The 15994-nt window shown below is 35.6% G+C and overlaps 1 protein-coding gene across 2 annotated transcripts in view; it reads left to right on the forward strand.

Annotated features, from left to right (window-relative positions):
- Window positions 1-13560: 13560 nt before the first annotated feature.
- Window positions 13561-15994, forward strand: part of LOC105042462 (ATP-dependent Clp protease ATP-binding subunit CLPT1, chloroplastic) — a 75106-nt gene continuing 72672 nt past the window's right edge. The window contains exons 1-3 of one of the 2 annotated variants that reach the window (XM_073256763.1): window positions 13561-13989; window positions 14078-14113; window positions 14199-14308. In XM_073256763.1, coding sequence (XP_073112864.1) covers window positions 13733-13989; window positions 14078-14113; window positions 14199-14308 — 403 coding nt within the window. In that variant the 5' untranslated portion in view covers window positions 13561-13732. The remainder of the gene's footprint in view (window positions 13990-14077; window positions 14114-14198; window positions 14309-15994) is intronic. The other variant, XM_010919688.4, reaches the window with a different exon arrangement.

Here is a 15994-nt window from a genome sequence, read left to right on the forward strand (position 1 = left end):
GTCATGGACCATATATTCCATATTACTAAATATATCCTACTTTTTTGAACTTACTCTTTTATCAATGCCTATCCATTAAAGCCTAAGAACCCACACCAACTTCCCACCATAGTTGGATGGTGATGTGGCATGCTGCTTCTGAGAAAGGTCTTAATTAATGCTTGGTCATTTTTTATTGTACCTGAGATTAGATACAATATATTATTAGTAGGGTACACTTTAACAATTGTTTTATATGGATTCATATTTTTAGGATGTGATTGTAGTTATATTTGTTAAAATTTGGGGTTTAAGGCATGCATATGTGTTTCAAAAACTTAATTTTCTAAATACTACAGTGAAGAATAAGATTAAAATAATTTTAATCTGAATTTTGCATGTATAAAAATATAAAATCGCATGGATCTATTTCATATGCTAAAATTTAAATTGTGATCAAATCACATACTTTTTCCGCAATCCCTTTCTTCAAATCTGGATCTGGAAGAGATAAGACTTTCTGTTAGCCGCACAATTGTTTGATCTCTATGAGTATCCACTCAGGATCAGCTTGAAACAGTTCTCTAAGATCTAAATTTTGATTCTCCAAAATTCAGTCTGCTGAATCTGAACGAAGCCTGAATCGCAATCAACGTTTGATCTTTCTCCTTGATCTTCTTCTTCTCCTCTTCTTTAGGCTCTTTCTCTTTGCCCTTTGCTGCTACAAAACACTAGCAACCAGCCAAAAAGTGGGATGCCAACACCATGCGTGAGATAATTTGGGACGCGCATCCTAAGTTGTATGGCGTGCAGATGCCTAAGGAGAAGAGAAAGGAGGAAGAGAGGGCGTGGGAGCTCCTTTGGGCATGGAGAGGGGCTGGCTTTTTATGATCTTAGGACCTTAGGGGAGGTCTCCTTTTATAGGCACAAAGATTGAATCCTATTCAATCATATAATACAAGTCCTACTTACATTAGAATTTTTATTAACTTAAGTTATCTAACTTACATTAGGAAGTCCATTAGGCGCCAACTACTGGAGCCCTTGTACCCATAATTAGACACCCTCTTTTGTACCCAAGAGACACCTTATATAGAAACCAAAGACCCTCTAATTAATGGACACGTCCAAATTGATCAAATCAAAGTGGTGCCCCATAATAACTATCAAGGAGATTTATAAGAGATTTGCACCCCTAATTTATGTGATCCATAACCATAGACACCCAACAATTAGAGTCTCATGAATCTTATTCATATAAATAATTAGCAAGTAATTAAGTTAGAATTAGCTTATCAAATAAGTAATCCTAACGAAAAGAGAAATTGGGTCAAACCTCAACATCAGTCATGTGATAGATTTGATAAGCTCAAGTCCAGATGTGATGTCTATGAAAACTTTTTTTCATCAATCACTCTATTGTGGCCACAGATTCATAGACTTAGCTTCTCAAATCCTATAGGACTACTCCTCTCTATCAAGGTTGATAGATCCTATCTTGATGCGTACCCTACTCTTACAGTGGACCAACTGTCATCAATATCCATTATAAGGACTCATTGAGATCTATATTTATGTATCAATCAAATTTTGACAGTCTCACTGCGAGCAGTAGTACCATCTCAAGTCAAAAGACTAATCACACAACTACAGCATTGAGACAATCACTGATGATTGAATAGAATTCTAAATGATTTTTCGTATGGTCAAACTCAGTGCTAGTTGTTCTTTAACAACCATCCGTACTCGTCATCCTGTGTCTCTACACAGTAGATTAGAAACCCATCTATCCCGAAGGAAGGAATTTGTACATCAGTCTATCCAGATCTATCACCGTCCTTATGTGATCCTATGACCGAAAGCTTTTAGGAATTAAATACATGTCTCTAATTCTCAACACCTTGAGAATATGTATCGAAACTAATTTCATGGATGATTCAAGAACACATTATACTTGAATAAAAAAAATTATCTTTTTATTGATCATATCAATATATTAAGTACAAAATTATGCCCTAGATTAATTATAATGTGTCAGCCATATTGGCTTCTAGGACATACATTTAACAATATTGACCTTCAACCTACCATAACCTTTCTCTTTTAATTGGGTTGGGATTGACTATATACATGTATACAATTTTTTTGTTTAACTAAAATCTTTTTTCATTATGACATAGATGAACATTTGAATAGTTTTGGAGTTTTTATCAATTATTTTAAATTTGATCTTGCTATACTTTTATCAAACTCTTTGCATCTCTTGATACTTTGATGGATGTAGTTAGATCTATCCAAAACATATTTGGGTGGGAGTGATTGGACTCTAAAATGGGAATGAATGACTCTCATGAGAGAAAATTGATAGTTCAAAGCATGCATTTTTAAAATTTTTATAGCGGAAGATAGTAGATTAAATATTTTAATCTCCTACACATACTTTAAATTAGATCTAAACTACCTTTTAAGGATCTATGATATGAAATTTTTGTATACAAAAATCTGACATGAAGAAAAACTGTATTGATCACATCGATATCCTAGATCAGATCTAACCATTGATCTAATCAGATGAGTTCAGAACTTATTATCTTTACGCAGATCGATGATCACCACTGTTGATAGATATGATACAAGATTCTTCTGATGTCGAGCAGCCGCACAGATCATCCGGCCTCTACAGGTCATCCACACGTAGTCCTGATCGGATCATCCATTCTGGGAGTGCTAGCTCATGCCAAAGACTCTGGATGGCTGATTCAAGCTCCTTCTTTTGGATCATCGAAAATTTTCTAGATTAGAAGATGAAGCTTTACGAAGAGGTAGTGGTGTAAGAGCTTGGAACAAGACACTCTTATATTTTTCTCTCGCACAAAATCTAGAGTCGAAACCCTAGAACCCACCCTAGATCTCACACCCAAAGAGGAAGGACTCTTCCTCTGTTTCTCATGCATAGAAGCCCGCTCCCTCTCTGTTTCACACCCCCTCTCTCTTAGAAAAATTTTTTCATGGTAAAAACCAACTTCTTTATTGCACAAAAATGAGAAGAATTTAAGGTGGGCGTGGAGAAGAGATTGGATAAGGATAAGTGGTTCAAATTAATTCGAATTCAAACCATTTTGAATTCAAACCAAAACCACTTTATTCTTATCCAAGTGGGATGTCAGAAGAGTTGAGGCATGAGACATTTCTCACTCCATTCTCTTCTCAAATTGTCACACTAAACTTAGCCTTTCAAAGGTGGTGGCGCCAAGGTAAGGATAAGGATAAGTTTTAGTTTGTTTTCAAGTCAAATTCAAACCCTTTGAATTTGAATGATTAAACAAATTTATCCTCATCCAAATGAAACCAGAGAAGGGCGACAAAGCACTTATGGGCATGGAAAAAAATTACATAAGAACATTTCTTGCATGGAGAAAAGAAGGGCACAGTGATGAGGTGGCGCATGGGTTTGGTTCAAACTAATTCGAACTTGAATTTTATTCAATTAGGTTCTTAATCAAACTAAATTAGGTTAGACCCAATTAGACCATTGAACCAAATCTAATTAGATAATAAATAATCTTGATTAAATTCTAATCAAATCAAAAATTAATCGAGCTTAAGTTTCGATCAAATCAGGAATCGAAAACCTTTAACAATTAGATCATCTTATAACCTTATCGGATCAAACCAAATTGAATCTAATTCAATTAGATTTAATCTAAATCTCAATGCTTAATCAAATTGAGCTAATTAGCAATCTAACTGCTAATCAATCCTCCTATAATTCATCAATAATTAACGAATTAATTTAAGATAATTTTTCATAAGATTGATCATCAATCAAATTAATGGTTATATCCTAGAATGATTCTCAATCGTCGATCGATCACATGATCAGTTAGAGATTTTTTTTGAGTGTAACCTCATAGGTTCGAACCTAAGTCGATAGCATAGGAATAATCTTCCTATACTAATCAAAGTGACCATCTTATAATGGTACTCAATGTTTGGATAGGTCGAAAGATTGCAAAGCAACATTCAAAAATCTATTGGCATATGGTTATCGTATAATTCATCTCTTTAACCAAATACTCAAGGTGATCTAGGATTTAACTATCAATCCTGAAAAGGTTATCCACATTGTATTTCAACTTTTCAAATCCATCACATGGATTACCCTGATCGAGGTTTTATTGAATTGAAGTACACTGATGTATTAAATCCTACTTATTCGGAGGGGTCAATCCCATCTTGACTCACATACCGACTTCGTAAATACTTAACTGTGCCTAGAAATCTTTCATCACTAAATTAAAAATTCAGATAGTCCGACATCAAATCATAGTAAGTTGCTTGCAAGTTACCGTGGTGATCTCAGGTCGGAGGGACACTTATACCCATATCCTTTGCGAGTTACTCTTGACAGTAGAATGCTCAATAATTGATCACGTTCAATGAGATGTACCCCTGCATCTCATTTACATGTCATATTAGTATCTCTACACTCCTTGGTTAAGAGGATAATCAATGCATATAGCACACAACGATCTATACTGGATATAGCTATCATTCTAATAATAGCATATCATTTGACTGTGAAATAGGATTTAAGGACTAAACGATATATCTTCCTATATCGATTTAAATAGTCCTAAAGACTTCATCACAATACAGGAGTTTAAATAAGATGTACATAGAGTGATGAGAAAATCAAATAACATTTATTTGTTTTAACAATTCATATATAATTACAATAATTAGCTCAACCATCAACAAGCTGACTATTGGCTTTAGGACATAATTTCTAACAACTCCCACTTGGATTAAAGTCAATCGGTACATTATCATATACTCATCTTTGATTTATAATCTTTGAACTCCTTGATACTGAGGATTTTAGTAAATGGATCAATCAGATTCTTCTTTCTATCGATCTTCTGAAGCTTGATGTCACCTCGATCTACGATCTTTCAGATCAGATGGTAGCGGTACAGAATATGCTTGAAGTACTGATGTGACTTCAATTCCTTCACTTGAGCAATGGCACCAGTGCTGTCACAGTATAATAAGATAAGACCATTGAGGGAGAGTGCCACTCTGCAGTCATCGATCCACTTTCGTAACCACACAGCTTCCTTCATAGCATCCGATATCGTGATATATTCCATCTTGTAAGTAAAGTCGGCCACGGTGTGCTGCTTAAAACTTTTTCAGTAGACTACTCCACTATTCAGGATATAAATATATCCCGATACGCTCTTACTGTCGTGATGACCCGACTGAAAATTAGAGTCTATAAACCTCACAAATTTTAAGTCGGTTTCTCCATAGATAAACCACTGATTCTTAGTATTTCTTAAATACTTAAGGATGCTCTTTATGACCTTTCAATGATTCTTACCTGAATCAGACTGGTATCTGCTCATTACCCCTAGTGAATATGCCACATCTAATCTCGTACATATTATGGCATGCATAATAGATCCCACTGCTGAAGTATATGAAATTCTACTCATACGCTCTCTCTCTTGAGGAGTTGTCGGACAATCAGTCTTTAAGAGAGAAATTTTTTGGCCTATCGAAAGATAGTCTTTCTTGAAATTCTCCATGCTGAACCGTTTCAGCATAGTATCAATGTACGTGGACTAGGATAATCCAAGTAACTTCTTAGATCTATCTCTATAGATCTTCATCCCAAAGATGTAGGATGCTTCTTCCAAGTTCTTTATGAAGAACTGTGATGACAACCAAACTTTTATTCCCTATAATGCAGGGATGTCATTCCTGATTAAGAGAATATCATCCACATACCAAACAAGAAATACTACCACAAAATTATTAACCCACTTGTATATATAGGGTTCTTCTCCATTCTTAATGGAGCCATACATTCTAATCATTTTATCAAAATGTATGTTCCAATTCCAAGATGCTTGCTTAAGTCCATAAATAGATCTCTGAAGCTTACACACTTTAGACTCATCTGTGGATATGAAACCTTCAGGTTGTATCATATACACCTCTTCTTCCAGCTCTTCATTTAGGAAGACTGTTTTCATATCCATTTGTCAGATTTCATAATCCAGATGTACTGCTATCACAAGCATGATCCAAATAGACTTGAACATTGTCACAGGAGAAAATATCTCATCATAGTCAATACCATAATGCTGACAATAACCCTTGGCAACCAAAGGGCTTTACAGATCTCCACCTTTTTATCTGTGCCCCTCTTCCTTTTGAAAATTCACTTACACACTATGGATTTTATCCCTTTAGGTGGATCAACCAATGTCCATACATCGTTGACCTTCATGGACTCTATTTCGGATTTTATGACTTCTAACCACTTATCAAAGTCAGACCTCTGCATTACATCCATATAGGTGATCGAATCCTCGTTGTTCTCATCGAGTTCAATTGGATCATCGTTTCGGATCAAGAAACTATTGTATCTGTCCGACTGATATGATACTCTATCGGATCTCTTCAAAGATGTCTCTACTATATGTTTCGGATTTGATCTAATCAAATCCGATTTTATGAGTTTACTAGATTGTGTCGATTCTTCTATCGATCGAACTTCATTAAGTTCAATCTTAGAGGCATTAGTTCTTTTTCCAAAAAACTTTTCTAAAAAGACTGTCCTATTGCCGACGAATATTTTTTGTTCATCAGCAAGGTATAAGTAATATTCTTAAGTCTTTTTTGAATATCCTATGAATAGATATTTATCAGATCTAGGTCTAAGCTTGTCAGTTTTCAAATGTTTGATATAAACCGAGCATCCCCAAACCCTAAGGTTAGAGAGTACTGGCTTATGCCCGATTCACATCTCATGTGGTGTTTTACTTACGGACTTACTTGAAATTTTATTTAGAATATAACAAGCTGACTCAAGTGCATATCCTCAAAAGGAGATCGGTAGACTTGCAAAGCCCATTATGGACTGAAGTATGTCTAACAAGATTCGATTCCTCTTTTCAGACATATCATTATGCTGTGGTGTTCCAGGAGGAGTCCACTGCGAGAGAATTTTATTCTCTTTTAAGTATGTCAAAAATTTACTGAAGTGGTATTCACTTCTTCGATCAGACCAAAGAGTTTTAATACTGTTCTCAATTTATTTCTCTACTTCATTACAGAATTATTTGAATATTTCAAATAATTCAGACTTATGTGTCATTAAATAGACATATCCATATCTCGATAGGTCATCTATAAATGTAATGAAATAATAATACCTACCTCTGACACTCGTATTCATGGGTCCACATACATAGGTATGTATCAGACCTAGAACTTCAGTGGCTCGCTCACCATTTTCAGTAAAAGATGACTTGATCATTTTCTCAAGAAGATGAGATTCACAGGTTGGAAGTAATTTACAATCACTGACTTCAAAATTTTTTTCTTGAGTCAACCTGTTTGTTCTGTTCTTGTTAACATGACCTAATCTACAGTGCCAAAAGTAGATGTCGGTGACATCATCAATTTTAGGGCATTTGCTGGATGTGTACATTATACTAACAAGTTGTGACAATATATAAATTTTATTGTTCAGTTGTCCATTCATTACATTAACGTAATTCATAATGATATTAAAAATATTTTTTTTTATTGAAATCTCATAATCATACGTGGCCAAAAGGCCTATAAAAATATTATTCAATAAAAATAAAGGACAAAAGTGACATTCACTAAGAACAATTGTATTAGACTTAAATACAAGCTTAATAATCCCAATGCTAGAACTGGAACTGGCCTTTCATCTCCAACATTCAGGAATCTTTCATCTTCTTCAAATCTTCTACTGACCTGCAGACCCTGCAATGAATTGTAAATATTAAAAGGGCTTACAATATCTTACACCCTGATAGTAAAATCATAAATTGAGAAATTATAAGGTATTATCATATAATTATCTTATCTAATAATAGCTTATTTCTTTCTCGGTCTGTTCGGATCTAAAGAAGTAATGTACTGAGGACAGTTCCTCTTCCAGTGCCTTTGCTTCTTACAGTAGAAGCATTTCGTCTGACTCTGATCAGATTTGAATTTTTTGGTCTGATTGGACTTAGGTGCCCCAGTACTTTGCACCTTCTTCTTATTCTTCTTGTTCTTCTTTCCTTTCTTAAAGGATCGACGTCTAGAAGAAGATCCTCCCACCATATTCACCGACTTCTTGTGGAGTTGGTGATCCGTCTCAAAGTTCTGTAGCAATCTCAACAAACTGTGGTAGTTGCCTGCAGGTTTTGTCATTTGATAGTGAGTAAGAAAAAAAAGATAGGATTTAGGTAAAGAGTTCAAAATAGCATCCTTCCCTAGCTACTCATGCAGAAAAAAGTCAAGTTTGCTTAGGTGCTCAATCATCTCGATCATGTATAGTACATGATCAGTGACTGACGTTCCTTTCCTCATTCGAGCATTGAAGATGGCACAACTTGTCTTATACCTTTCAACATCATCGAGCGTGCCAAAGGACTCATTCAATATTTGCAACATGTCCTGCATTCTCAAATCTACGGCTGAACTCATCATTCATTGCCGCCAACATAATGCAACGAACCATAATTTGATCATTGAGTTACTTTTGATAAGTATCTCGGACTGTACTACGGACTTTCGGAGCTGGCCCTTGGGTATCGGATCTGTCAGCACGTACAAAATCTGTTCATGCTCAAGGACTATTTTCAGTTTTTGATACCAATTATCAAAATTGAGTCTCATTAAGTTATCACTATCCAATAGTGATCGAAGCGACAAGATGGTGGTCATAATTGCAAAAAGAAAAATCAAAATCTAGTTAGTATATAAATTGATTAAGCTTAAAGATATAGACTTTAGTCTAAAGATTCTTCCACTATTTTATTCGAATTTGTAGTCTCTACCTCTAATTCGAAGAATTACACTAATTTTTTAGTGGGTACCAGAATCCTCACAGGCTACACATGGACCCGAGTGTGGCTCGACCAACTCCTGTGCACCTATAGGTAGGTTCTTAATAAATTGTTTCATCAAGTAATTTTTAGCAATTAATTTTGCCCCAGACACCTCTTCAGCAGGCATGTGGTGGCTTCACTAAAAGTTCTGATTAGGTCCAACCATTAACATGTCAAAATTTAATATATCTAACAAATGAGTGACCAGGCCCGAGTATGGCTCAACCAACCTGACCGTTATTAGAAAGACACAACTAAATCAACATAATATGAATGATAATTCCGACAGCCAGATGAGCACCAGGCATGTGGCACCTCCAATGATCATTAAAACTATTGGACTTATTATCATCTAACTTAATAGGAGGCTATGATCTAGTTATCACCCTAACTATTTCATTTTTAGTGATCTAATAATTTTAGAAGATTTAATTAGATGAAATGAAAGATAAAAAAAGACTTGATCAATTAATCTTAATCCTTCCACTGACTTCATCAAGTCAGATCAAAGAAGACTAGGCATAAGTTGGTCCAGCCAATTAGTCATAAATCCTCCCACTGACTTCACCAAGTCATGAAGAGGACTTTAGACAAGTTGAACTAGGGGCACCTAAATCAGTCATATTGATCTCCTAGTTAGCATGGGTCAACCCCAATCATTAAGTGATTTGATCAAAATATCATTCACCACGTTGGCCAAGTAAATAAGATCGGTGGAAGGGATATGCCATTAACTTGCCATAGACTCAATCTATACGGATAGCTTCCAATGAATGACCATCGATCAAGATTGCCATACTTACCTTAGACACCAACTAGTTAGTCAGTTTTAATTTGAACAACTTATAGATTTGGATTCGACGACGGAGCTACGATCAAGATCCATTTTAGTCTAATTAAAGACATGAACTCTGACCAACTATAACTATTGAGAATTGATCAAGAAAAAAATTCACTCAATCAGAATTAACTATTAAATAGATTTGATCAATTACTAATATAATCCATTATCAATGATTTCTAACCCTAAGTCTAACCCAATTAAATAGACTTGACTCGAGCTAACCCATAAACCAATGAATTATGAAATTTATGTCGTAGATCTTTGATTCTCAAATCTAGATCACTTAATTCTCAATTAAGTTTTGGGCTAACATGGGTTGGGGTTCAATGTTTGAAAATAGTTTCAAGTTTTATAAAACATTTTTACAAACTGTGATACAATCAGATAAACTTTAATTTTAGATCTAACGTACAATATATTAGATCTAAAATAAAATTTTTTTAACTCTTTTTATTGTTCATCTTCATAGAAAAGACCACGCAGCATCCTTACATGCCATAAAAGAATCCCATCGAATGAGAGGAGAGGGCCATAAAATCTTACTTTCTCCTATAACCGGATAGCTATAAAGATCTATCCAATTCGATTACCACACTACTCAAATTTTAGATTAATTATTTAGATCTAATCTAAATAATTAAAATTAGATTATATGCAAAATATTCATGTCAAAAGCAATGAAGCTCTGATACCATTTAAGGAAAAACCGACAGTTCTAAGCATGTATTTTTAAATTTTTTATAACGGAAGATAATAGATTAAATATTTTAATCTCCTACATATGTTTTAGATTAGATCTAAACTATCTTTTAAGGATCTATGATATAAAATTTTTGCATACAAAAATCTGACATAAAGGAAAACTACATCGATACCTTAGATCAGATCTAACCGTTGATCTAATCGGATGAGTTTAGAACTCATTATTTTTGTATGGATCGATGATCGTCTCTGCTGATAGGTGTGGTATGAGGTTTTTCCTGATATCAAATAGCCGTACAGATCGTCCGACCTCTACAGGTCATTCTCTCGAAGCCCTAATCGGATCATTTTTCCTGAGAGTGCTAGGTCACACCGAAGACTCTGGATGGCTAATTCAAGACTCCTTCCTTTGGATCACCTGAACTCTTTCAGATTAGAAGATGGAGCTTTGTGATGAGGTGATGGTGTGAGAGATTGGAACAAGACACTCTTGTGTTTTTCTCTCACAAAAAACTTAGAGCCAAAATCCTAGAACCCACCCTAGAACTCACGCCCAAAGAGAAAAGACTCTTCCTCTGTTTCTCACATACAGAAGCCAGCCACCTCTCTGTTTCATGGCTCCTCTCTCTTAGAAAGATTTTTCCACTATAAAAACCAACTTCTTTGTCACACAAAAATGAGAGGAATTTAGGGTGGGCATGGAGAAGAGATTGGATAAGGATAAATGGTTCAAATTAGTTCGAATTCAAACCATTTTGAATTCAAACCAAAATCACTTTATTCTTATCCAAGTGGGGCGTCAGAAGAACTGAGGCATGAGATATTTTTCACACTATTTTTTTCTCAAATCGATGCACAAAACTTAGCCTTCCAAAAGTGGTGGCGCCAAGGTAAGGATAAGGATAAGTTTTAGTTTGTTTTCAAGTCAAATTCAAACCTTTTGAATTCGAATGATTAAATAAATTTATCCTCATCCAAATGAAACCAGAGAAGGGGCGACAAAGCACTTCTAGGCATGGAAAAAAATTCATGTAAGAATATTTCTTGCATGGAGAAAAGAAGGGCGCAATGATGAGGTGGTGCATAGGCTTGGTTCAAACTAATTCGAACTTGAATTTTATCCAATTAGGTTCTTAACCAAACTAAATTAGATTTTACTCAATTAGACCATTGAACCTAATTTAATTAGGTAATAAATAATTTTAATTAAATTTTAATCAAATAAAAAATTAATCAAGCTCAAGTCCCGATCAAATCAGAAATCGAACACCCTTAGCGATTAGGTCATCTTATAACCTAATCGGATCAAACTAAATTGAATCTAATTCAATTAGATTTGATCCAAACCTTAATGCTCAATCAAATCGAACTAATTATAATTTAATCACTAATCAATCTTTCTACAATTCATCAATAATTAGTGAATTAATTTATAACAATTTTTGTACAAGATTATCATCAATCGAATTGACGATTATATCTTAGAATGATTCTCAATCGTCGATCAGTCACATGATCAGTCAGAAACTTCTTTTGAATATAACTCCATAGGTTCGAACCTAAACCAGTAGCACAGGAATAATCTTCCTATACTAATCAAAGCGACCATCTAGCAATGGTATCCGATGTCCGGATAGATCGAAAGATTGTAAAGTAATATTTGAAGAACCTATTGACATATTGTTATCGTATAATTCATCTCTTTGACCCTAATGCTCAAGATGACTTAGGATTTAACTGTCAATCCTGAAAAGGTTATTCATATTATATTTCAATTTTTCAAATCCATCATATAGATTACCCCGATCAAGATTTTATTGAATTGAAATACACTGATGCATTAACTCCTACTTATTCAAAGGGGTCAATCCCATCTTGATTCACACACCGACTTCGCAAGTACTTGACTGTGCTAAAAAATCTTTCATCACTGCATTAAAAATTCAGGTAGTCCAGCATCAAAGCACAGTGAATTGCTTGCAAGTCACCGTGGTGATCTCAGGTTGGAGGGATATTTATACCTATATTCTTCGCGAGCTACTATTGACAGTAGAGTGCTTAGCAGTTGGTCACGTTTAGTGAGATGTACCCCTACATCTTACTTGTATGTCATGTTAGTGTCTCCACACTCCTTGATTAAGAGGACAACTAACGCATATGGCACACAACGAGCTATGCTTAATATAGCTATCGTTCTAATAATAGCATATCATTTGGCCGTGAAATAGGGTTTAAGGACTGAACAATATATCCTCCTATATCGATTTAAATAGTCCTGAAGACTTTATCATAATACAGAAGTTCAATTAAGATGTACACAGAGTGATGAGAAAATCAAATAATATTTATTATTTTAACAATTCATATACAGTTACAATAATTAGCTCAACCGTCAATAGGTTGATGATTAACTTTGAAACACAATTTCCAACATCTCATTCTAGCCATTTGGTCGAAGAGAATCCTATTTCCATTCTGATCTTAGAGAGAATGAAAATACTTCAATCCTTCAAAATTCAATTCCTACTCTTTCCTAGTATTTAAATCCTATTTTGATTCTAATTTTGATTATGGCTATGAACCAAATATGTTGGGGGATATTCGATTCCTATTCCAATATTATGGGTGTGTTTGGTTCGTAGATAGAATCAAAATCAAAATCAAAATCGATTGGAATGAGAATTAGAATGGTCATATCCCTCGATGTATTAGGTTCATGATTGGAGTCGGAATCGGAATAAGAATTGGAATAGAATTTAAATACTGTAGGAGAGAAGAGATGGATTCTAAAATCAGAATGAGTGGCTCTTTTATTTAGTTGGGGGGAATTTCATTCTTATTTTGATTCCGATAGAAATGAGAAATCTTAATCCTCCAACATCCAATCTTGATTCTTTCGTAAGATTTTAATTTTATTTTGATCTCGATTCTAATTTTGATTACGGATCAAATATGTTAGGGGATACCGTCATTCTCATTTTTATTTTAATTTATTTTAATTTTAATTTTGATTTTATTTTTGATTGCGAACCAGACGCAACGTTGTTTTATAAAAAAAAGATAATTTAGTCCCAGGTCGGCCCTTGTTTTCTCTTTCAAAACTATGGTATTGTTACAACGTATGAGAAAAGGACCGCACATCCGTGCAGCCTCTCCGCCGACGGGCGTCTAACCAAACCACCCAGTGCTGCCTCTCTTCTTCATTTTTTTGGTCCTCCCCTTCCCTCTCTTTCTCTTCATAAAGCCCTTTCCTACTCTTCTCCCCCAAGAAAAGGCTACTATGACAACTCGAACCCTCTCCGCCCTCCCGATTTCGACCTCTACGTATCCCTTTCTGTCCAAGAGCACCACCAGGAACCCCATTCTCCCCTCCCTTTCTACTCTCTCGCTTCCCTCCAACCGCCGCAAGCCCAACCTCCTCGCGAGCTCTCTCCTTGGAGACCCTACCCGTCTCTCTTCCCTCCGCGCTCCCACCATGCCTCTCTACCCCCGGCCTACCCTTCGCTCCGCCGCCGTCTTCTCCACTCTTCCCACCGCGTAAATCCACCCTTCAACCCCACTCTTCTTCCGAACCCTGTTTTCAAGGTTGATTCTTGATTGGATTTTTGATCTCTCGATCTTGCAGGAAACCGGAGAGAGCTTCGACCGGGAAAATCCCCAAGTGAGCCATCGAGATTCTTTTTCTTTCATGAGGATTGTGTTTGGGACTTTGGGTAATGGTGAGTATTTGGTAATAAATGGGTCAGGTGGTCGGCAAGGGCGATAAAGGCCTTCAGCATGGCGGAACTGGAGGCAAGGAAGCTCAAATACCCCAACACCGGGACGGAGGCTCTCCTCATGGGTATCCTTGTCGAGGGTCAGTATTTAATTGCCCGACCTTTCTAAGATTCATGGTCCCTACTCTTCTTTCTGTGATAATTCTGTTGTTGTTTCTTGCTTCTAGTGATAAACTTGTTTGGACTAATTAACCTGCTTCAGTGATGTGATGTACAATTATTTTTTCGCTTATCTGAAGCTAGAACTATTCGTATAGAAGTAATCTTTTCTTTAGAGATGGGAGGTCGTATGGTAGAAATAACTATTTGTTACAGATTGACTTTGGCACTGTAAATTGCTTCCGTTTTGTTTCTACCATGTTCATGTGTTATACCATTGGAAGATCAAGGAAATTAATATCATGAGGATGTTCCTAAGCTTTCCCATTCTTTCTATGCAAAATATGGTACCTGCCCTGGTCATCTTTGCTTGGTTTATTGTACATGACAAAACCCTCTCAATCAGTTATTATACGCTTTATCCTATGCTAATATTTTTGACTGTGTTGACTAAGGGCTTGTTTGGTATTGAACTAGATTGAGCAACATATATGATGAAAGTCTTTTGTTTCTTGAAATTGTTTGTAATATTTTTAAAGCATTTGGAATCAAAGATTTATTGCTTTCAAACGAGAATGAAAATGAAAACAAGGAACAGGAGAAGTTTTGTGCAAATGCTATCCTCAACAACAATCTCCATGCGGTATTGCACTAATTGGCAAAGAGATGAAAATACAAAAACAAAAGTGATGCCAAGCCAGCCCTAAACATTTATAGTTTCTCATTACATGCATTCAGTTCGTCTCAGTTTATTCACTGTGGTGGGAGGGAAGATTCCTCAATCCTCTTCCCACATCTTTATAAACCAATCCTCTATTCTTCTTCTTGCTAAGCACATCTTTATAAACCAATCAATGAAGAATTAAAAAAAAAAAAAAAAAACTTGAGTAACGCGATGTCAATATGTGCAATCTTCTTCTAAAGAAGGATATTTTATATTCTGAGTTGATTGAGAAGTGTAGAGAGGATCTGGTTGTGTGTACGCTAGAGGTAATGTAACTCTCCACATAGAGAGAGAGAGAGAGAGAGAGAGAGAGAGAGAGAGAGAGAGAGAGAGAGAGAGAGATTTTTGGTTTCTTTGGAACTCCATGTGCATTCCTTTGGTGCTATTCATTCACTTGGCTGAGCCTTCCCTTGCCCATCTTTCTTGATTTTTATTCCCTTAAACTTGAGACAACTCCTCTGCATCAAAGAATTAATCCTTTTCATTTGGTGCCCTCATTTAGTTTCCGCAGAAGATTGTAGATGATTCATTTTCCATTCTTTGGCTTTCTTGTGTTGGCCTCTAGGCCTTTGCTTATTGTGGTGGACGAAAGTGCAAGTACTAGCAAAGTGGTCATTTATGCCATCTGATCAAATAGCCTAATGTCCAAAAAACAATGTTTAATGGAAGAAGAATATGGCATCAGACAACAATCTTTTCTAAATAACGGAAAAGCAAACATTAGAAATTTTAGTGGATGAGTCATTGAACTTACGCAACATGGTATAACTTGGAATGAAGCTTTTGTACCATTAGTTGAAACTTGCAAACAAACTCTTTTGACAGTGTTCATTGAAATCCTGTTGTCAAAGGTGGTCATGAATTGAACTCAGTGTGGATCATACTTGTGCACTGCAAATTTTCCCCTTTCTCCAAAAAAGCCAATAAAATCTGCTTAAAAAGA

The sequence above is a fragment of the Elaeis guineensis genome, chromosome 4 (genome assembly GCF_000442705.2).
Source record: "Elaeis guineensis isolate ETL-2024a chromosome 4, EG11, whole genome shotgun sequence".
NCBI lineage: Eukaryota > Viridiplantae > Streptophyta > Magnoliopsida > Arecales > Arecaceae > Elaeis > Elaeis guineensis.